Source organism: Grampus griseus, assembly GCF_964374135.1.
Source record: "Grampus griseus genome assembly, chromosome: 2".
Taxonomy (NCBI): domain Eukaryota; kingdom Metazoa; phylum Chordata; class Mammalia; order Artiodactyla; family Delphinidae; genus Grampus; species Grampus griseus.
In genome coordinates, this window is record NC_139018.1 from 5,494,948 (window position 1) to 5,518,464 (window position 23,517).

The 23,517-nt window shown below is 58.1% G+C and overlaps 1 protein-coding gene across 4 annotated transcripts in view; it reads left to right on the forward strand.

Annotated features, from left to right (window-relative positions):
* The first annotated feature begins 1,100 nt into the window (after positions 1–1,100).
* Positions 1,101–23,517, forward strand: part of CCDC85C (coiled-coil domain containing 85C) — an 83,568-nt gene continuing 61,151 nt past the window's right edge. For all 4 annotated transcript variants that reach the window (XM_082648407.1, XM_082648410.1, XM_082648408.1 and 1 more), the window contains exon 1: positions 1,101–2,078. In XM_082648407.1, coding sequence (XP_082504533.1) covers positions 1,271–2,078 — 808 coding nt within the window. In that variant the 5' untranslated portion in view covers positions 1,101–1,270. The remainder of the gene's footprint in view (positions 2,079–23,517) is intronic.

Sequence of the window (23,517 nt, forward strand, 5' to 3'; positions counted from 1 at the left end):
GACTCACACAGACAGTGGGAGGACCCGGGTGCCGGGCCAGGCTGCGGTGGGGAAGGCTTTTCGCCGCCGACTCGGCGCCCCCACAGTTAAGACCCCAGTGGGAGACCATCTTCCACCTTCCCCAGTGGTCTCCACGTCGTGAATCACAGATTCTCTCCCGAATTCCGGGACGAGCGGTCGGGTTGGCGGGGGAACGGTGCATGTCCCCGGCGCCCTCGCCCTCTCCTGGCAGGGAAGAGGGTACGGACCGTGCTCCGAGACGGTTGGCGAGGCCATGGCCTTCCCGGTGCGCAACCCGGGGCTGGAATGGAACGCCGCAACCTCGGCGCGCTCCGGCAGGGGACGGGGGTGGAAATGGGGGCGGAGGAGCCGGGGGCAGGGAAGGGGACAAAGAGCCGCTCTGCCGCCGGGGAGAGCGACCCCCGTGTCAGAGTCCTATTGTCCGTCGTATCTCACACTAAGCTGGACTCTGGTGCCCCCGGGAGGGAGAAGGGGAGCTGTCCTTCGGATCTTGGGTATTTGTTTATTTGGGGCGGGGGAGGCCGGGCGGGGCACGCGGGCCCAGGAAGGGGCTGGGCGACCATTTCCGCGCGTCTCCTTTAAGGGAAGCCCTGCCCTACCTTTCCCACCTTCCCCCTCCTTGCAGCCGTACCTGCATTTTAAAAGCGCCCTGTAGCCCTGGGATTGGCCGAGGCCGCGTCCTCCCGGCGTAGAAACTTGAACCGCCAGTGGACTGTACCATCTCCGCGGCGTCCCCCGCTTGCGCCCCGCCCCTCCCGCACACCCCCGGAGAGGCCCAATCGGACGGGCTGGGGGCGGGACCACGGCTCGAGGGCGCCTGTAGCAGGGCCCCGGGCGGGCGGGCGCACGGCGCGGAGGGACGTGGGGGCCGGCCGTGCCTTGCCCGCTCCCTTCCCCGGAGGCGGGGCCGGGCCGCGGCGCCCCGCCCCTCCCCGCCCGGAGTGGGCGGGGCGGCTGGGGCTCCGGAGCTGGGCCGGGGGCGGGCCTCCGCTTGCTTCGCCTAAGCCCGGAGAGCGCCCGGCACTGCAGCCGCCGACGCAGCAGCGGTCCCAGCTCGCTGAGCCTCGAGACACGCGGGTTCCCGGGCGGCCCGGGAGGGCGCTGCGTGAGGGCGCGCGAGGCGGCGCGGGGCAGGCCGCACGAGCCCCTGGTCGCCCTCCGCCCGCGGGCGGACCGGCCCAGCGCAGCCCCGGCACGGGGAGCGCCGGCCGGGCGAGGGCGCGGGCGATGCCGCGGTGACGGCCCCGCCATGGCGAAGCCCCCGGCGGCAGCGGCGGCGGCGGCGGCGGCGTCGTCGGAGGAGCTGAGCCAGGTGCCGGACGAGGAGCTGCTGCGCTGGAGCAAGGAGGAGCTGGCGCGGCGGCTGCGGCGCGCCGAGGGCGAGAAGGTGGGCCTCATGCTGGAGCACGGCGGCCTGATGCGCGACGTGAACCGGCGGCTGCAGCAGCACCTGCTGGAGATCCGCGGCCTCAAGGACGTGAACCAGCGGCTGCAGGACGACAACCAGGAACTGCGCGAGCTCTGCTGCTTCCTCGACGACGACCGGCAGAAGGGGCGCAAGCTGGCGCGCGAGTGGCAGCGCTTCGGGCGCCACGCGGCCGGCGCCGTGTGGCACGAGGTGGCCCGCTCGCAGCAGAAGCTGCGCGAGCTCGAGGCGCGCCAGGAGGCCCTGCTGCGTGAGAACCTGGAGCTCAAGGAGCTGGTGCTGCTGCTGGACGAGGAGCGCGCGGCGCTGGCGGGGGGCGCGGGTGGCGGCGGCGGCGGCGGCGGTGGTGGTGGTGGCGCCGGCTCCCGTAGCTCCATCGACAGCCAGGCCAGCCTGAGCGGGCCGCTGGCGGGCGGCGCGGCCGGAGCGGGGACCCGCGACGTGGGCGACGGCAGCAGCACGTCGAGCGCCGGCAGCGGCGGCAGCCCCGACCACCACCACCACGTCCCGCCCCCGCTGCTGCCCCCCGGGCCGCACAAGGCCCCGGACGGCAAAGCTGTCGCAACGCGCAGGTCCCTGGACGACCTGTCGGCGCCACCGCACCACCGAAGCATCCCCAACGGCCTGCACGGTAAGGACGGCACCTGCCTGGCGGCGCGGGTCTCGGGCCCAGAGTCCCTTCCCCCGCGGGCGGCCGCCACTCCAGACCCCTCCTCCAGCTGGCATCCAGAGGCTCCCGAGCCCACCCGCAGTGGGGCTTTGGGTGGTAATTTTCTGGTTAAGTGATGGAGGCGTGCCCCTGCCCCTCTGAATACGCAGCGGGCCGGGGGCCGCCAGACCCCAGAAAAGTTTCTCTCCTGCGGAGTTTATCAGTATCAGAGTCTGGCACTGTAGGGCTGGCCGGGGGCACCGCATCCCTGCCTGGAAACCGTTGTCCGGGAGCGGGAAGTTTTTAATGGAAAAGAAAGAAAGAAAGGCCCTTTGAGGGAAAGTGAAATTCCCTCTCTTATCTGGAGCAACAGGCAGCCCCAAACCTAAGCAGTGTTCACCTGTGTGCTGGGGCTGGAATTCCACCTGACCTCCCTGCTGCCTGCCCGCTGGGAAGGATCAGAGGCAGGTGGGCCAGAGTACCCGGGGCTAAGAGCCTTCCTCGGTTGTTGTTAGTCCTGCCTTTCTCAGGGCTCAGGGACCTTTCTCAACTCAGGCTCTAAAACTTTCCAGAGGAATGCGGGCTTGGAATGAATCCTGGCTTTTTGTCTCTGCAGGCCTCGGTTTTCTTATCTGTAGAATGGAGCCAATAATCCCTACCTCCTGGATTTGAGGTGGAGATAAAAGCCTCTGAAGGGTTTGTAAACTGTTGGTCACCTTACAGGAAGTGCCACAGTCGTCTGCGGTGGCCAGGGTGTGGGTGGGAGGACCTTTGGCCTCAGGAAAGCTCAGCTACTGTCTTCCACGCCTGTGTGACTGTCGGGCCCAAGGCAGAGGGCTCTGTAGGAGCGGAGCAGCCGGCCCCCATCCCCAGCCCTCTGATCAGTGGTTCTGCCTGCTGCCTGTCTCCTCTCCCACCTCCCTGTCCTTCCACATTTTTCAGTGGCTTGGCTCCTACTTCTGATGGCATTTGCTGCTGCCTGAACTCTTTGCCTGAAGGTGGAGATTAAACAGCCCTTTCTGGTTCTCCTTAAAGGCTCTCCTAGTTCAGAGAAAGTGTATCTAGGCTTTAAGTGACTGTTCTTCCCCAGAGTGACAGCCTGGAGGGGGGGTGGGACAGGGCGCTCTCTCTTTGGTTTGGTGGCCAAGTGGCCTCGCAGGTGCCTTGGGGGGGGGCGGGCTGGGGTGGGAACTGGACCCCGGGAGGTGGGGTGATAGCCCAGCACCGTTTTTCCTTCGTTTACCTTCCCAGCCTGTGAGTTCAGGGCAGGACTAGGTTTAGAGGGATATTTTGTTACTGATTAGCAATCTAAGGCTACAACTTGGGTTTCTCTCGGTAACTCTGTATCCACCCCACCTCCCACCAGCAGTCTCCTTAAGGCCAGTGGGAGTAGCTCAGCGTTAGGAGGTTTAATATGTTAAAGTTGCACCATCTGGGAAGTGAGGAGTCCCAGGCCCAGCCTCTCCGGCCTCGGCTTCTTGGGGGCCTTGGGAGGGTCAGATTTCTGGGCCTTGGTTTGCCCGAGTGCAGTATGAGGCGGGGGGTTGCTGCAGTCCTGCCTGTGGCTAGGAAACGAAACGTTTCTGGTTTTCAGCTGCGTCATCAATGACACTTGGCGAGGGCGATCCTCAGCAGGGCACTGAAGCCCCAGAGTGTCAGAGCACATTTGCTGAGAAGTTCTGTCATGTTTTGGACAAGGAGACGCGGACCCCGTCTGGCTCAGCGTTTTGCTGCCTCAGTGAACAGAGCAGGAGTGAGGTTCCCACCCCACTGGGGGAGGGCGGGACGGGTGGAGCTGTAGGGTTTCCTGCAGAACCCATGCTGCCACCAGTCCCATGCACACTCGGAACAGGACTGCCACAGATTTTGTGGTGGCAAAGCTTTATGTTGGGGTGACATGAACATTCATATTCTCATCATGAATTTCAGGTATAGGTGGCATCGCTGTCGTTTAGTTTTGTCTCATAAAGTCAGGCGTGGCCTTGAGTTGTTCTCCAACAATATGAGTAGGATGCCTGGAAACAAGGAAAGGCCCATCTCTTAGAAAACACTTTTCTGTACTTGGACTTGTAGTTTTGAGCGGAGAGCGAGCCAGAGGTGGAGGCAGGTACAGGCCTCAGTCTGGGTGGTGGCGAAAGGAGTCGGATACCAGGGTTGTGCCTCGGGCCCTTATCCCCATTTTAAAGCCAAGCACGTGGAGGCTCAGAGAGGTTCTGAGCGTTTCCTGGGAAAGCAACTGAGATTCAGGTGTCTCAGTCCCAGCTGCCTGGGTGGTGCCCTGGGGGTCCTCTCCTGCCCAGACCCGTGGGCTGGCTTGCCTCTCCAGCAGCCCGCTGTCATTGTGGCCGATAATATTCATCAGCAGACACTGCTGACTCCCTATTCTTGGTTCCTGACCCACGTTTGCCCTCCTTCTCCTGTCCTGGGAAGTGTCACTTCCTTATCGGTGACCACTGAGCAGATGGCTGATAACCCCGTTACCCAGAGGGCTCAGACTGTCTCGTGTTCAAGTCTACACTCTTCCCTCTTCTCTTTGGCCAGTTACGTAACTGCCCTGAGCCCCTTTCTGCTCTTCTGTAGAGTGGGGCAAAACCCAGAGTGCCCCCTTTATCCCTGCACACAGTGGGCCTCGACAGTTGTCAGAAGCCTCGACGGTTGTCAGCATCCTTGCCGTGCATCCTTCTTCCAAGGCTCCTCATGAAAAAGAGAGGGACCTGTTGGGGGTTTGCCAGATAGACATCGGTGTTCTCTTTGAAACTCTGTTTGCTGTTTAGACAGACAGCTCGCTTGAGTGTCTGCGACTGAGCCGGCGTCTGGTGGCACTTGCGGATGTGCTGGGGAGCAGTGGCCCTATAATCCTGTCTCGGAAGCTGCAGGGTACCTGCAGCCCTTCAGGATGCTGTAAGGGCCCTAAGCAGCTGTGGTGGGTGGTGGCCCATCGGTATGCCGTCCCTGGCTGGGGCTGGGCCTGGTGGGCCTGTGAATGGGGATGCAAATAGGCCTTTCTCTGGGTTGTTTTGTTTTGTTTTGTTTTGATGGAGGTCTGGGCTGGGCTGACTAAAGTCTGGACTGGGATGCTCTTTACTCTAATCCGGTGGGGCAAACTGAGGCAGGCGAACCCCAAACATCAGAAGGTCAGGTTTGCCACTTTGAGCTGATGCAATTTCCAAACAAAAGTACTTTCAACAATTCTCCCCTCCCCCTCCCCATCCTGCGTGTCCCACCTTCTTTCTCCCTTCCCCCCCACGTCCCCATTCACATCTGTCCCAGTCCCCCCATCACACCACGGGGTCCACTTCCCTTTAGCTAACCCACAGAAACCGGGGCCTCCAGCAGCCTTTGTGTGGGCCCTGTTTACTTTTAAAAGTTTGGATTAAAAATTTGAGCTTCTCAAAATAAGATGGGTTTGTCCTCCTGCTTGTGTTTTTGTTGGTTTAAAGGGAGGATGGAGCGAGGGTGGTCTGGGCCTCTGTCCCTGAATAGGTCTTTTATGAGGGGCCTCCCGGCTCAGCAGCTCCTGGGCAGGATGCTAATAAGGCAGCTTTTCCTAAACCCAGTCAGGCCTGGGGCCAAAGGTCAGCAAAGACAATGGGGCAGGTTGAATAAGCTTTTCCCCCTCCCTCTGCATCCTGACCCTGACCATCCGTCACTGGCCTTGGGGTACGGAGCCCCCAGGGCCACATACCAAAGGGGGCTGGTGGTAAGGAGCTCACTGGCCTGTAACCCAGGGTGGGACCAGGGTGTGCCCAGCACTTCACAGTTTACCACAGAGGGTGTCCCAGTCCCAGCTCCATTCTGTTCAGAGCTTCCAAATGGTCCCATATTGCAGGTGGGGAAACTGAGGCATGGAGCGGTATGGTGACCTGCTCCCAGTCCCGTGGGCTGGCTGGGGGGCCTGGGATCAGTCTGGGGAATCAGTCTTGGCCTCCGGTGTCAGTCTGGGCCTGCCGCCCTGTGCCTGCTGCCCCTCTGGACCGGGACAGCCTGAGACTCCCATGGGAGACCCCCACCAACAGTGGAAGGCTGTCCGGAGCTTGGTCCTGGGCAGGGCCCCCTGTAGATGGACCCAGGCAGGATGGGGCGGGAGCTCCAGGGGCTGGACCTGTGTAGCAAAGGTGTGGCACCTGTTCTCAGTCCAGACCCAGAGGCTCAGTCATGCTGTCCTGCTTCCTGGCATGACGGTTCACGGTTCCGGACATCAGTGGGATGGGGAAAGCGCAGGCTTCCGCGCACGGAGTCCCTCCTCACTTATATTTTTCATTCCCTCGCTTCCCTGCCAGGCTGGTTTCCCTCTGCTGTTGTGGCCCCAGCAGACCCCTTACCCATGGCCCGGCCTCTGAGTTCTTAGGACACACACTTGGTTTCGTATCGTTCCCGGGGCAGCGCGGTTAGCAAGGAGATCCTCTGCTGCTCATCGTCTGTGTTTTGCACCCATGGGGATTTTCTGTGCCGTGTTCGTCCTTGTCATCAGCACGAGGAATTGGAAGCCTACGAAACAGGACCCCTGTGGACCTCTGTTTTCTCATCTGCAAAGTGGGAAGCCGTTGCCCGCCCTTGGGTTGAGGGAGGAGGGAGTGTGGCGAAGTGTGTAAACTGCGCAGCGCGTGTGAGGTGACGGCTTACTGCACCTCGAAGCCTCATCTGTGTCTCGAGGATGATGCTACTCTGGTCCTAGAACTGAGCCTTAAAGGATGGGTTCAGTGACCCTCCACTGTCGCCTGGACCCTGCAGACTTGCCTCCTCGGGGTGGGGATGGGGGACCCCCTGACACATGCTCATGAGGGGGGCCCTTGTGCCCACCCCGTGTCAGAGTCAAATGAGTTGTTGTCTAGTTGAACAGAAGGGGGTGGCCTTCCAGCGGCAGCAGCAGGTCTGCAGGTGGATCTGGACCATGGGTGCCGAGAGCCCAGGGCCTGCGAGGTGTTCTCATGACGCGTGGGGGAGGCCCGGGGCCTGGAAGCCTCCTCATGGGAACAGAAAGAACCAGAACATTGAGCCGGGGGAAGAAAAGCTTTGGGGCTGGGGAGCTGCTGCTGGGCGGGGAGAGCTGTCAGCCCAGCGGGGTCAGTGCTGTGTGTAGCCCCCCAGGGTGGACCCCCAAAGTTCCAGCGATTCGGATTTCAGCCCTCACAGACAAGAGCGGTCCAGGTGGACTAGGTTGCATCTGGAGGTGGGGAGCTCCCTGTCGGGGGAGGCATGCAAGCACAGGGCATTCCTGAACCCACTGTAATGGGACACCCAGAGAGCTGGGCATCTGGTTGTGTGAGTACAGAACAGCGAGTAGAGAATAGTCAGGGAGGTGGACGGGCAGGGCTGGGTGGCTGAGAGAATTCACCCTTCAAGCAGGAAGGAAGACAAGAGCAGACGTTTATTGAGTGGTTACTCAGTCTGAATTCTGAGTGCTGCTCACGGTGATTCATGTAGCCGGGCTTGGGGAGCGGAGGTTCCGGAGCATTAACCTGGGGTCTGTCGTGGTGGCGGCCAGGCTGGGGACAGAGGGGCAGGAAGCTTGGGGCCTCCAGGGTGGCGATAGCTGTGACCGTGGTCATGGGAGAGAACCTTCTCTGAGGTTCTCAGATCAGGAGGGTCTGCCCCAAAGCCCTGCCCCCACCCCCCGTCTGCCTGCTTGTGACTCCTGACCTGTGGGGTCAGGGGTCAGTCCTGAGCTGCCCTGGGGCTCGGGCAGAGCAGCACCTGTGGGCGACAAACTCTCTCTCTGCAGCCTCACTGTACCTCTCCACAGGATGGTTACACCCACGGTTGCTCTGCCCACACCTGCAACCTGGGTGCCCGGGATCCAGGCAGGGAGTGCTCTGGGATTTCATCAGAGCTGGGGAGGTGATGAGGGGACCCCAGTGGCTTCCCCAAAGCCTGGAGACAGAGGAACAAACTTGTCTGCTAAAGGGACGTGATGCTCCTTTGATCATGAACAGGGGAATGGTGCCCCTCTTCCCAGGCACCCAGAGCTGGTCATTGTCACACGTTCCCCTCTTGCTGTCCTCTGCTGCCACAGGCCAGAGGGGGCAGGTGGGTGGAGTGTGATAGGGCAGGTCTGGAGCTGGGTCAGTCCCCTGGTGATGAGTGCCTGCCTGCTCTCGAACGAGTCACTGTTGGTCTCTGCTGTCTGGGGAGCAGGGCAGAAGGATCAGGGGTTTTATCGATTCGTTTGTAAGTGTTCTTGGGATCACCCTGTGTATGATGTTTAAACAGAGGTGCGGAGCATCACTTAACCAAAGCAGAAGCCGGGAGCCCTGGGACGTAGGTGAGGGTCTGTTTCCCTTTCCTCCTTCCTGCTTCCCCATTGGCCAGAGGCCTTCGTCATTTGTTATTTCCTGAATTCAAAGATGGGCTTTCCCCTCCTCTGTGGCAGTGCAGGGTGCATCTTAGAATCAGTGTGTGTGTTTACTGCACGGTCTTCCCCTCCCTTACTCTGGAAAATTGGGCATCTGTGACTGATGGTATCTTAGAGTGGAGGAAATGCCATGCCTGGGAAAGCCGGAAACCCTGGAGCAAACTGCCCAGAGCCCTAAAGGCACTCAGAGGAGACTTGGAAGGGAAGGGGGAACCGCCCCAGGCTCGGCCACAACGGTGCTGAGATGCACTGGGGTCCCCGTTTCTGCTGAGGAAAAGGCTCAGGGCAATGAGGCAAGTCACGTCAGATCATGTGGGGTGGGGAGGGGGCCGTCTGGCGTGATGCTGGAGCCTGCGCCCACCTGTGCCCCCCTCGTCCCCGTATGAGTGTTCATCAAGCCCCTTTCACTCTTGGAAGTGCCCTAGTTTGGCTCTCAACCCCTTCAGGTGTGCCGGGAGCTCAGCGGAGGGGGTGGCTGGAGTTGGGAGCTGAGATGGGCCTGGGAGGTGGAGCCGGTCAGTACAAGCAGAGGAGAGTAGGGGAGAGGCCAGGCATGGCGGGAGGAACAGCTGGGGAGCAGGCACATCTGGCTCTGAGGGCTGATGGGTGACTGGGCGATGCTGGGCAGGTGGGGTCTGTGGCACTCCTCCCACTGTACCTGCATTCCCCCTCCCACCCCCCCCCGAAGTCCCTGGGCCGGGCTTTTCTAGCTGTGAGTGGTTCCAGCTGTGACCTTCTCTGAGCGTTTTTCCACAGTTACGTGTGAGGGGTGCACTCAGAAACCGGTACTTTTACATAGACCATCCCCTCCCTTTCCCCTGTGCCCCACTTAATACACGGGTGGCCCCATCAGCTGATATGGTCGCTACATCTGGGGCTTTGGGGACACGGCTGTGCCCTCCAGGGCTGTTCTGTGTGGCTTAGATGACACAGAACGAGCAGCTTGAGCCCACTTGTGACCTGACCTAATGCAAGCCCCTTGTTTGCCCATCTGTAAAATGGGAAGCTTGGATGGGCCCCGCCCAGGGTCCGAGAGACCCTAGCATCCTCTACAACTGGCAGAGCCACAGGGAAAGGGCCACCTGCCCTGCCCATCCTGCCTCTTGTTGTTACCTTTGTGGTTAGGTCCCTTGCCTGGTGGCTGGCCCTCAGCTTGGGGCAGGTCTGGGTGGTGGTGGTGCTGTGGTTGCCATGACACACAGGCACTGCTCTGTCCAGCACTGGCTTAGACCGAGACCCCTGGCTGGCCAGCCTGTCCTCGTGAGGGGCTGTGGTGAGTGCCCCGGTGGAATTACCTGCCTCTGCCATCCGATCACCTCCTGCAGGGCTGGGTAGCAGGTTTGGTGCTAGAGGAGAATGCCTGGCTCTGGTTCCCTGGTGTGGGGTTGCCCGGGACGAGGCCACCTGTTCTGGACTTTTGCCATTTGCTGTCCTATCTCTGCCCAAGACCATAACCTTCCCCAGGGCGGGGTCCAGTCTTCCTGGCACATGGTGGGTGCTCAGTAAATGTCGGAGTGAGGAATGGGCAGCCCGGAGGCACTGGACGAGGTCTCCCTCTTGTTTTAAACCCGACAGTGATCAAGCCCCTTTGGCCACTTGCCTTTCTTTTTTGCATTTGTTCCATTTGGCACCAAATGGTCTTCAGCTTCTTCAAAACAAACAAACAAACCTGCCCCCCGCTCCCAGGATGGTAACTTGTACATCCCGCTGCCTCGCCTCTCCCCAGCTTCCCTGTTTCCTTTTAACAGTTACTAAAAAATACATGTTTGCTTTTTTTTGCTTGTTGTTTTTGGTTTACTTTTATTTGTTTAATTAGTTATCTGTTTTATACGTATTAGTGTATATATGTCAATCCCAATCTCCCAATTCATCCCCCGCACCCCCGGCTTTCCCCCGCCCTTGGTGTCCATACGTTTGTTCTCTATGTCTGCATCTCTGTTTCTGCTTTGCAAACCGGTTCACCTGTACCATTTTTCTAGATTCCACATAATACGCATTAATAGACGATAGTTGTTTTTCTCTTTCTGACTTACTTCACTCTGTATGACAGTCTCTAGGTCCATCCACGTCTCTACAAATGACCCAATTTCATTCCTTTTTATGGCTGAGTAATATTTCCATTGTATATATGTACCACATCTTCTTTATCCATTCATCTGTTGATGGGCATTTAGGTTGCATCCATGACCTGGCTATTGTAAATAGTGCTGCAGTGAATATTGGGGTGCATGTGTCTTTCTGAATTATGATTTTCTCTGGGTATATGCCCAGTAGTGGGATTGCTGGGTCATACGGTAATTCTATTTTTAGTTTTTTTTTTAAAATTAATTAATTAATTATTTATTTATGGCTGTGTTGGGTCTTCGTTTCTGTGCGAGGGCTTTCTCTAGCTGTGGCAAGCGGGGGCCACTCTTCATCGCGGTGCGCGGGCCTCTCACTATCGCGGCCTCTCCCGTTGCGGAGCACAGGCTCCAGACGCGCAGGCTCAGTAATTGTGGCTCACGGGCCCAGTTGCTCCGCGGCATGTGGGATCATCCTGGACCAGGGCTCGAACCCGTGTCCCCTGCATTGGCAGGCAGATTCTCAACCACTGTGCCACCAGGGAAGGCCCTATTTTTAGTTTTTTAAGGAACCTCCATACTGTTCCCCATAGTGGCTGTGTCAATTTACATTCCCACCAACAGTGCAAGAGGGTTCCCTTTTCTCCACACCGTCTCCAGCATTTATTGTTTGTAGGTTTTTTGATGGTGGCCATTCTGACTGGTGTGAGGTGATACCTCCTTGTAGTTTTGATTTGCATTTCTCTATAATTAGTGATGTTGAGCATCCTTTCATGTGTTTGTTGGCCATCTGTATGTCTCCTTTGGAGAAATGTCTATTTAGGTCTTCTGCCCATTTTTGGATTGGGTTGTTTTTTTTAAAATATTGAGCTGCATGAGCTGTTTATATATTTTTGAGATTAATCCTTTGTCTGTTGATTTGTTTGCAAATATTTTCTCCCATTCTGAGAGTTGTCTTTTCGTCTTGTTTATGGTTTCCTTTGCTATATACACGTTTGCTTTTATCAGTGGTTCCCAACCTCGGCTGCATATTAGATATCACCTCGGGAAACTTTAAAAAGTGCCACTGCCTGGACAAGCCCCCAGAGATGGGCCCCTGTTGGTTCCGGAGCCTCCTGTGGTTGTAGACGTTCCTGGGCGTTCTGCTGACTGCAGAGCCACTGTGGGAAGCTCTGGGAGAGAAGCTGCTGGGCCCGCAGGGCTGCCCAAGCTGGAGATGGCCCATCAGCAGGTGAGCCGGAGGCAAGGACGTGGCCCCACACTGGGGCATCACGGAGCCTGGCCCGCAGGGCGGGGAGGCTGGTGTCAGCTCACGTTAGCCGTGAGGGTGAAACAGGCCCGTTTGTACACTGCCTTGCCGACATTCGCCGTGTGGATGCCCCGGGAGCTGGCTTTGGTTCGCCCGGCGGGGCTCCCAGGCAGCAGTGGAAAGCTGGGTCTGAGCCTGGCCTTGCATTTCCTGAGCACCTGCCCCAGCTCTGGACACAGCCCGGTTTGCTCCCCCAGCTCCCCGCCCTGGGAGCTAGAATAGACTGCCAGGCATCGGCACGGAGGCGCTGCCTTTGCCACCCCTGTTGTGGGGTGCTAGGCCGCCCCAGACGGAGTGGGGGCCTTTTAAGGCTGCGGTCAAGGGAGCAGAGGCAGGCTGGGCCAGTGGCACCCAGACGGCAGCTTGGGAGAAGAGCCGACCCATTTCCAAAAATAGCCCATCCACTGTCAGGGGAAGCATCTCTTTGTCTTCCCAAATCTGTCTTTCCGTCGGCTCCCGGGTTGTAAGGCTAGAAGGAGGCACGCTCTTGTCTTGGAATCAGAGGCTCCGGGAGGCACCCTCCCACCCCCCCCCCCACAAGGGCCCGATTGTCCGGCGGCCCTGAATGCGCCCGCCCGTCACGGAGCGCGCCGCACCGGCTCCTCTCCCTAATGAGCCCGCTCTGGGAGTGGCCCTTTGTGGCGGGTTCCGGCCACGCTGCCTGTGCCAGGGCTCTCAGAAGGCTCGATTTCCCGGCCGCTTCACATCTCTCGGAGCTGATGGGACAATGGGAGGCTCCCGCCGTGCCCTTTCTCCTTTTTTTTCTGTGTTTTCTGGAACGTGCACACACCGCCCTTATACGGGACAGAAAATTAAGCAGCAGGTTTCTCCCTCTCTCAGCACCCTCTGCCCTGGCGGGGAGGGCTCCCCGCCTCTCCTCGCCTTTCCCAGCCCTTCCCGTGGGACCTCCCCCCACCATTGTCTCCCTCCTCTTGTTCCCGGGTCTCTCCGGGCTCCTTCCCCTGAAAACGGGCTCATGTTTCCTAGTCCAAAGCAATAAACAAAATCTTCTCCTTTCTGTTTTCCTGCCCCCGGCTCCCTTCCTTCCCCACCCAATCCTCCGAGGAGCACCAGAGGCCCAGCCCACCTGCCCACCCGCAGCTTCTTGGCCCCTGGCAGTCCTGGACCCTGGGAAAGGCAGTTCCAGCTTGGTCCAGTGGCCTTTTCTCATCCTGACCTCTTGGTGGTGTTTGATGCCCACTGTGGGCTTGTCTTCTAGAACAGGGCAGGGTGGCTGGGCACCGCCGACCTCCCTGGCAGCAGCTCCTGGCTTTCTCTAGCTGTCTCCTGCCCGTACTGGGAAGCATCGCTCCCGGGCTAAGCCCCCAGTCTTTCTCTACCTTTCGCTCCTGACCTGGAGACCCAGCAGTCCAGTGTCATCCTGGTCACCATCCTGTTGACTCTGTGCCCTCTGAGTTTGGGCCCCTTCGTCTCACCTACACTCCTGTCCCCTCTGCCTAACGGGTGGCGACCCCACTTCAGGGTTTCCTGGCTCTAGCCCTGAGCTGCCCACTAGTCACATGAGGCTGTTTCAATTCAACTTAATTAGGATTGAGTAACACGAGCGTTTCAGTTTCTGAGCTGCGCTTAGCCCCCTTGCCAGTGCTCTGCACCGTGTCATTGCAGAAAAGGAACATCTCCGTCCTTCCAGAGAGTTCTGTCGGCAGCGCTGATCTGGACGGCTCCTTGCTGCGCCGTGCACTGCACTTGTGCACAGAAGGAAGCTCTGCGTGTGAGCGTGGTGTCGGGGGCTCTGTCCCTTCCTGCCAGGCTCCACGCACGATCCCAGGGTCTGCTTGCCTTGCCGGTGCACAGCAGGCCCTTAGGGCTTCTGCTGGCAGGAATTGCCCTTTCTTACCTCCTGCACCCACTGAGATCCCGCCCTTCCCTTGAGGCTTAGGTCTGCCCTTAGAGATGGACAGTCACAGGATGTGTGACCAGCAGCCCTCGTCCACTCCTCGTCTGCAGGAGCCTCAAGCCAGGCTCTTGCCGTTTGCCCTGCAGCCACGGATGCCACTCCCGCTGGTGGCCTTGTGTGTGGGTTCACGTGTACGTGTAGGACACCCAAGCCCAAGAGGCCACAGGGCTCCAGGAGGCTGCAGAGGTCTTCCCCGTAGAGCCCAGCCCCCCACTCCCAGCCACCAGCTCCTTATCCTCGAAACAAGGCCAGGAGGCCTGCGGGATCTGAAAACAAAGAAAATGGCTTTTCAGACGGTGGGGTGAGGTGGGGTAGGTTGCGGGGGATGGACACAGGCCCTCTCCTCCCTCCCCTCTGTGTGTAGAGGAGGTTGCAGACCTGCTCCGGCCGGTCCCCCTCCGGCCCTCTATGCGTGGCTGTGACGGGCAGCAGGCATTCTCACCATCTCGGGGTTAACCGAGCTGCCTGGGTGCAGCTGCGGGTCATTGCGCCAGCCGCTCCCTGGTGGGTGAAGCCATTACGCACTGCACCTGGTGTTCTGGCCCTGGCCTCGACCCCCCTGGTTACTGCCCTTCCTGTGCCCTTGAGCCCACTGTTGGGTGTGTGTGTGTGTGTGGCGGGGAGCATCAGGGCAACCGGTGAGATGATAGCAGCATGGCTCCCCCATGCCCCCTCCCCCCTTTGAAGGCCTGATGAGGCACTGGCTTGGCCCCAGGGAGAGGGGCTAATATTCGGGCTTCCCTGACCTTGGGGGCCAGGAAGGTCTGAGGAGAGCCCCATTCTGAGGTATCTTACTCTGGAGATGCAGTTGGCGGTGGGGGGCTGGCGGGAGGGGGCGATCCTTGGCGTCAGCTCCCTGGAGGCCCCCAGCACCCCGTGCAGCCGCTGGGTCCCGTTCCTGCTGCTGTCACTCCTCTGCTGAGGGCATTTCCTGGCTTGGGGCCGAGGGTTTCCTGTGAGCCCTGCTCCACGCCCCCATGCAGCCCCTGCAGCCCCTGCCCCGCCTGTGGGAACTCCTGCTGACCCGCAGCAGCTCCTCAGTGTGTCCAGGAGGCCCCCCGGGATGCTCCCTGCCCTCCCTCCGAGGTCCCCGCCCTGGAGGGTGGTCCCCAGCACCGTGCTGTTTTCATCTCGCCTCTCTCCCTGCAGAGTCCATAATCCCTGTCCCCCGAGTTAAGGCCTCGTTCCCGTGAGCTGGCCTGGTTGTGGGCAATGTGATCCGCTCCCAAGCGTGTGGGGCTGAAACACTGTGGGTAATGCTGGATGAAAAGACCCCTTGTTTGTGGTGCAACCCAAACTCATGAGCGGGAAAGTGGCGGGGGGGGGAGGTCGGGGTGGTGGCCGGCCCCCCCGAGTCTGCCCCCTTGCCCTCCAAAAATGCGGCACAGGTGGGGTCACTGGAACCTCCTGGCCTGGGGCTTTATTTGGGGGGTTGTGACGGGAGGGAGACACCCGGGTCAGCTCAGCCTCCTCTGGTCCCTCCGCAGTCCCTGCTGCTTCAAGGTCAGCTGTGCCCTGCTCTGTGCTGACCTTCAGTGGACACATGCTCAGTGGTCTCCTTAATCTGGGCATGACAGGCTTTGGGGAGCCCTGGGCCCCCAACATGGCTGTGTACTTATGCAGGTTCTCAGAGGTGGAGAGTGGTCTGTGGCCCAGGAAAGATCCAGAACCACAGTGGGAGCGGTAGTGAAATCCCTCCCTGAAGCCTTTAAAAATTTTTTTTTAAAAATTTATTTATATATATGTATATATATATTTTAAAAATTTTGTTCAGTTTCTTTTTTAAAATTTTTACTGAAAGATAGTTGATTTAGTTAGTGTGTGTTGTGTTAGTTTCAGGTGTACAGCAAAGTGATTCAGTTGTACTTATATATAAAAATATACTTTTTTTTACATTCTCTTCCATTGTAGGTTATTACAAGATATTGAGTATAGTTTCCTGTGCTAAACAGTAGGTCCTTGTTCGTAATCTATTTTATATACAGTAGTGTGTATATTTCAATCCCAAACTCCTAGTTTATCCCTCCTCCCTCTTCCTCTTTGGTAACCGTAAGTTTGTTTACTAAGTCTGTGAGTCTATTTCTGTTTTGTAAATAAGTTCATTTGTATCATTTTTTTTAGATTCCACATGTAAGTGATATCATATGATAATTTTCTTTCTCCGTCTGGCTTACTTCACTGAGTATGACAATCTCTAGGTCCATCCATGTTGCTGCAAATGGCATCATTTCATTCTTTTTTTATGGCTGAGTAATATTCCATTGCGTATATATACTGCATCTTTATCCAGTCCTCTGTCAGTGGACATTTAGGTTGCTTCCCCTTGAAGCCTTTAAAAAGTAAAAATGAATGAGCTTAATGCACGCGCCTTGCCAGGAGGCTCCACGCAGGAGTCAGAGAGTGAAACCTAGAGGCCGCTTGGTTTGAGCCTGTGGTCTGGGAGGTGTGGGTGTTGAGCTCTGGCTCACGCCCACCCCGTCCTCTGTTCTCAGGAGTCACACCTCTTGTTCCTCTTTCCTGAAGTTGTCTGTATTCATGTGAGGGTTTAGAGTTGGGTAGATGTTTCCACGTACATCTATCTTTGCTTCCTGGACTTTTCTCTACGTGTTGCTTCCTTTCTGCCTCGTTTTCCCTGGGCCTCAGTTTACCCAGCTGGGAGATGAGGCAGTTGGACCAGGTCCATGGGGGCTCAGAGACCCTGGAGGAACTTGAGGAAGTTCCTCCCTGGGTATCAGCCTTGCCCTGGTGGCTGTTCCCAGCCTGGCCCCTTCTCCCCATGCAGCCGAACCAGTGCCATTGGGCCTTCTTTTCTGTGTGACATTCCTGCCACTCTGGGGCTTTCAGCATCCACGGTGGCCCAGTTTCTAACCTCAGGCCCTCACCTTCCAAGTGCTTGCCCAGGTGGGGGACTGATCTGACCCAAAATCAGAAAGCAGTGGCCAGGAGGGATCGCTTGCTGCCCTCCTCCACCGCACCCACCGAGGCTTCGCTTTCCAAGCTCCGCCCCCCCCCCCCCCCCCCCCCCCCCCGCCCCAGAGGCACACATGCCAACTCCCTGCGGCTGTGGGCACAGCAGCCATTGCCAGCGGGAGCAGAATGAAAATGGGAAAGTCTTCTAATTTCCTTCTTTTGAATTGCAACCTTGATCCTTCCTCTCTCCTCCTACAGACCACGCCTCTGGTGACTTTTGACTAGGTCTGTGGGCTCCCTTTTCTCCCGCTGAAAATATATGCAGTAGTGCCTCATTTGCCTTAATGAGAATGGCAGGCTTAGGGCCCTGGGGGGAGGGGGAGGCCTGGGGGCCAGGAGAAGGCGGTTTGCACTGCCGGGCCAGCGCCCAGCCAATGACTTTGACTCTGAAAGGTGCTCATTCACTCATGTGCAAGCTGGTGTTTGCAGCCTCCTGGGTGCCAGTGGGGCAGGGCAGCTTTGGGGGAGGGGGGAGCCCCGCATCCAGCCGAGAGGCCGTGTCTCCCGGTGGCATCCCCACTGGCCCTTCTGTGGTCCGCTGATTAGTGCCTGGAAGAAGCGGAAAGGACGGTCCCAAGGGGAGAATGGGGTCTAGGAGGCCTCAGGGGGTATGCGGGGGGCGCCAAGGGGAGATGGAAGGCATGCTGGGCTGGGTTCTCTGTGTTCCCCACGAGGATGGGGAGGGTGACGTGGCTTCGGTACTCGCGCGGCAGACATTTCTGAGGCTGTCAGTGGTGTGGGCCTCCGGGCGCGAGTGACTGCCTGCTGCTGTGTCCTATTCCTGCACCTGGGAATGAGCCTGCGGGAGGAGGGGTCAGCCCACCGCAGGGACAGGGAGGTGGGGAGGGGCAGGGAATCCTCAGGTGCACCTGCTCTGCCGTGACCACCTCCCCACGGCGCGGTGCATTCGGGTGTAGACCACGCCGGGCCCTCTGCTGGTCCAGTTGGGCCGCGGAGCCCCTCAGTCAGGGGAGCGGTGAGTGACAGTCTGACCTTGTTGAGGCCCCTCCCCCATCCTCCCCTCCCCCTCCCAATCGTCAGGCTCCACTTTGTCACCAGTGAAGCAGACCCTTGGGTTAGGGATCTCGAAGGGCCCCTTCATAGGGGGTTGGAATAAATCCACGTACGCCATTCTCTGATGTGTTAGAAAACCAGCATACACAACCTCCCTCAGTGGTCTTGAACGAGACTTAGTTCTGACCGTTTACTGCAGGCACCGAGGCTGTTTTTGGTCACGATTCATAGAGGATGAGGGGGGAGAAGGTCTTGGTAGGGAGAGTGGCCCATGGCAATGGGGGCGGTCAGAGCCCAGAGAGTCCTGCTCTGAACCACTGGGCACTGGGCCTCCCCCGAAGCAGGTGGCCGCCTCGGATAACGTGCTCTCGTGTCCTTCCTGCTGTCCTTAGGGTTTGTCCTTTTAATACTCGGGGTGCGTGAGGTGTCCAGCAGGCCCGGGAGGGGAATTTGTGGGGAAGGGGAGGTCCCAGTGGGAGGCTGCCCTGCTGGAGGGAAGGTGAGGTGGCCTGGCTGGGCCCCTGCTCTGCCGGTACCTGTCCTGGGTCAGGAAGGCAGGGACCCAGCTCCGGAGGTTTGCCTGTGGCTGCAGGGCTTAGCTGTGGCACGCCAGCCCTGAGGCCGCCTGGTAGGATTCGGGGACCTGGACCGGCAGCGGCAGGGGTGGGGGAAGGGCCAGTGGGGCCGGGGGCTGGCTCGCTGGCGCAGCACTATTCCCGTCCATGTCCCGAGAGGCTCAGACAAGGAGATGCTTGTGAGCCTGAGTTGTGAGTTGGCATCTGGAAATGATGCCTCATTACAGAGCTTGCTTCCTAAACATGCGTGCATTTATCATGAAGGGCCTTTAGGAGAAGTCCTCGGGGCTGCCGGGGCCCGGATGTGGGGAGGCGGAGCTGGCGCGGCCCCGTGGCACAGATGAGGACACGCAGTCCGCAGGCCCATGGGATTTCACAGATACCACCGCCCCATCCCTGTGCCTCAGTTTCCTGCCTGTCTCCCGGGGGCAGAGTGGGGATTTTGGTGGTCTTCTCAGCTCCGTGCTGTGCTGTCTCAAGCAGAGTGCCTCCAGCTGTGAGGGGTGGTAATGGTGGATGGGGCCCGGCCCCTGGTGCCTGCTGACCACTGCGTCCCTCCCCGCAGGCTGCTGGCCCCTGCTCAGGAGACACTTAGGGTCTGGTGTGTCTCTGAGTTGTGTGTGTGTGTGTGTGTGTGTCTGTGTGGTGGGCAGTCTTCTGTAGGAGCCCTGGAGGAGGGTCAGGGGCCTTGGTCTGGCCTCAGTCTGTCCTGGACCCCTCTGTGGGCCTCATCTGTAAGGGGCCCCTGAGGTCCCCCAGCCCTGCCCGTATCTGGGCCTTAGAGTCACGTTGGGGTCATTATTACCGTTTGGTCTGAGCACCGCCCAAGGCAGGCAGGGGCCATCAGGAAAGAAAGACCTGCCCAGAATGGGATGGTCCTCCCTGCAGGGAGGAGGAAGGAGTTCCCCGGGTGGCTGGCCTGGCCCCTGTCCCTGTGCCCTGAGCGTGGCCACCTCTCAGCCTCTCGCCTGAGGTCCAGGGAAGAGGGGCTCTGGCATCTCACACACCCCACTGCTGTGCTTGGCCAAGCCCAACTCACCCAGCGGGTCCCAGCTGAGGCTGTGATTCTGTTACCTGGCTGGCACTGGGTGCCACCTGATAGGGTCCAGATGGAGGATCCTGAGCTCTGGTCGTGGGTCCACCTGTGTAAGCCCAGGCAGGTCACACACACCTGTGTGCCTCACCCTTCCTCCTCTGTTAGATGGAGTGACCCCATCCAGTTCATCTTAGGGCTCTTGAGGATGGACCAAGATGCTCGCATAGTAATAGTAGGAACAGTAGGAACTCGTGGGTGCTCGGTGCTGTCTGCGTATCCCCTCCTTTAGCCCTCACAAAGCGCAGGCACCTCTGTTTTCCCCGTTGGACAGGAAGAGGAAGCGGAGGCCCAGAGGTTAAGCTGCCCAGGTCCCGCGGAGAAAGGGGCAGAGCGGTACCCGCCTCTGGGACCCGCATCCCTAACCACGGCCTTGCACTGCCTCTCCGCGCACAAGCCGCATCATTCCCATGGACGCATCTTCTTCTCCTAAAACAATTGCCTGTTTATTATAGACAATTTAGAAAAATAATCACCTTGGGCCCCAGCACCCAGACGGCCTCTGCGTACCAGTGCGATGTGGCCAGCGGTGGTATTGTCAGTAATCGGTACACTTTCTCACTTCCCGTGGGAGGCCTGGCCATTGAAATGGGTGAGTTTAGGAGACAATCAGGAACATTCTAGTTCTGAGTGCGATTTTTCTCCTCTCTGTGGGCAGTGGGGCAGTTAGTGGACTTGAAACGTGCGCATCTGTAGAACGCGTTTTCTGGAACCTCTTGGCTCCAAAGCCCCTTTTGCAGTATGATGCACGTTGTAGATATCTCCCAGTGCATCACATGCCCCCGTCTGGGGACACACAGCCCCCTCTTGCAAGCCTGAGCTCAGCCTTCCTAATTTATCCTGGGGTCCCCTGACAGGAGTTCCCAGGGGGCTAGAATGTCTGCTGATGCGTGAACCCCACTGGGGATGGGGAGCGAGGCAGCCCCTTCTTTGTCTGGACTCTGTGGGTGGGAGTGTGTGAGGAGCTCCGGACTTCGTTCCGGACAAATGTCGTGTCCGGCTGGGGGTGGGGACACCCCTACAGTTGTCGTCTCACCTGGTCCTTTCAGGCTGCAGACTCCAACCCCCTGTGGTTTATCCTGGCGGAGACGCAGAGTATTGCCCACCCCTAAACAATCCTTTGCTTATTGTGTGCCCGTAATGGGGGGCTTGGGAGGTACTGGAAGGCTCAACATGGAAATTTGAAAATCACCTATAATCCTGCCCTCTGCAGAGAACAGATATTAACGTTTTCCTTCTTTTCTAAAGGAGGAAATGCTGGGTGGAAAAGGGAAGTCTGTGTACACCTTCTGTTAATTTTTTTTTTTTAACAATGTATTGAATATAGTTCCCTGTGCTATACAGTAGGTCCTTGTTGTTTATCTGTTTTATATGTAGTAGTGTGTATCTGTCAATCCCAAATTCCTAATTTATCCCCTCCACCCCCTTTCCCCTTTGGTAACCATGAGTTTGTTTTCTATGTCTGTGAGTCTGCAAATAATGCCATTTGCAGCAACATGGATGGACCTAGAGATGATCATACTGAGTGAAGGAAGTTAGACAGAGAAAGACACATAGCACATGATGTCACTTACATGTGCAATCTAAACAGAATGATTCAAATGAACTTATATACAAAACAGAAGTAAACTCACAGACCTAGAAAACAAACTCTGTTAACGTTTTATTTTGAACTAATTATAGACTCATAAGAAGTTGCAATTGTAGCGTAGAGGGCTCTCGTGTGCCCTTCCCTCCAGCAGTGACGTCCTCGTGAGAACGGATCATTACCACTTCTTTTAAAAAATTTAATTTTATCTATTTTTTATACAGCAGATTCTTATTAGTTATCCATTTTATACATATCAGTGTATATATGTCAATCCCCATCCCCCAATTCATCACCCCCCGCCCGCCCCGCAACTTTCCCCGCCTTGGTGTCCGTATGTTTGGAGAACGGGGCATTATTGAAACCAGGACAGTGACGTCAGCACCACACAGTGAGTGACCAGACCTCAGACCCTCCCTCCGACAGCGCCTGTCTTTCTGTGCTCTCACTCCTATGTGTGTGGAGAGTTTTATGAGCTCTTGCCACATGTGTAGAGTTGTTATACACACTTTTAAAAATAAATGTTGCTGTTTAGAACTGTTTTTAGATTTACGGAATCATTGAGAAGATAGCAGAGTTCCCATAAACCCTGCGCCCTGTTCCCTGGTTGCTCACTTCATCCGCTGGTATATTGGTGCATCCGTTACAATTCACGAGCTGATATTGATACACTGAGTGGAGTCCACACTCCACATTTCCTTAGCTTTTCCCTAACGTCCTTCTTCTGTTCAGGATCTAATCTAAGACATGCATTTTATTTATTTATTTTGCGGTACGCGGGCCTCTCACTGTCGTGGCCTCTCCCGTTGCGGAGCACAGGCTCCGGACGCGCAGGCTCAGCGGCCATGGCTCACGGGCCCAGCCGCTCCGTAGCATGTGGGATCTTCCCGGACCGGGGCACGAACCCATGTCCCCTGCATCAGCAGGCGGACTCTCAACCACTGCGCCACCAGGGAAGCCCTAAGACATGCATTTTAAAAATCAACTTTTGCCATGTTGTATTACAGTTTGTAATCCCTTTTTTTCCCCCGGGAGCATGTTGAGAATATCCTTTTTTTTTTTTTTTAAATTTTATTGAAGTATAGTTGATTTACAGATTGTGTTGAGAGTATATTATCAGAGCATCACTGGCAGTTCTTACATGCCAGTTTGAGTGGCCCTCTGCTCATCCCACCTTGTGGGCATCCCCGCCGGGACCTTCAGAAGGGGTACCGTGCTCCCTCTTGGCTTCTTTGGTCGTGTCAGCACCCCGCCCCCCCTCGGGTGGTCCGAGGGGCAGGCCTGGCACCCCTTCCTTGTGAGGTGGGGCAGCTTTGGGGGGACCCCCCTGGGTCCCCAGACTGGATGAGGTCACGCGGGAGGGCAGAGCGTGGCAGCAGGGTGGCTGGTTTGGAGGAGGAGGGCTGGCTCTGCCCGCCGCGGCCCCACATGCCTGGGCGAGTCCCACCACCTGCGGACGACCTTGCAGCCCAACGATCGCTTGGGCTAGAGTAACCACTCGTGTCCGGGGCCAGTTCCAGAGGCTCGTTGGCCCCCACCCGCTTTGTGGCCTTTCCGGGCAAGGCCAGGAGCCGCAGGTCCCGCCGACAGGATGTTTCTCCACAAGCCCATGGAGAGATCCCTCTGGAAATCCTCCTTTGGCCCTGGTGCGGGCAGGCGAGAGAATTGAGGACAATGGGACCTCAGAACAAAAGGCAGTTGTTGGGCAGGGTCAGTGGATGCCCCAGGCCAGGGCAGGCCTACCATCAGGCGGGTCACTGGATCTCTGCCCATCAGGGGGCTGGCCCCGAAGGAGGGGAGTCAGGCCCCAGGCCTGAGATGCCACACTGCGAGCTGTAGAGCTTGGAGTTTAACTTTGGGGCCCGTGTGCTTTGCAGGAGGTCCAGACACGCAGGGGGTCTGCCCGGCTTGGCGTGGCGCAGTCCATGGCCTACTCCCGCCTTGCGCAGGTCTTTGCTGCCCCGCCGAGCACGTGGTTTATGGTGAACCGGTGGCACCGTGAGTGTGGGTCTGTGATGTCCAGGTGTGGGGCGCTCCTGCCCGGCTCTGTCGCTGCTGGTGCTGGGACTTCACCCCCCAGGCCCGCCTCTGCTCCAGCCTCCCAGGTGGCTTCCCTGCCTCCCGGGTCTCCGCTTCCAGCCCTCTCTCTGCCCTTACAGAATGTTCTTCCGGAAGTACAGCCCCCACCTTGCGCCTCACCCACAGGGACCCTCAGCCTCAACATCAAGCCCAGGCTCCTGGGAACACGGCTGGAGGCTCTCTGTGATCTGACCCTGACTCCTTTTCCACGCCCCCTCCCAGAAGCTTCCGTGACTCCAGGCCAGTAGCGTTCCCGAATGCTATCCAGGCATTTCCATACCCCCTGCGTTTGCCCGGACTGGCTCTTCCACCTCCAACCCCCTTCCCCTCCCCTCCCCTCCCCTCCATTTCCATTTGGAAAATCCTGCTGGTGTGCAAGCTGTGGCTGAAATGCCACCCCCTTTTCACAGTTCCAGCCACCCTTTCCCCCCAGTGCTTAGCATGGGTCTCTCTGAGTCATGTC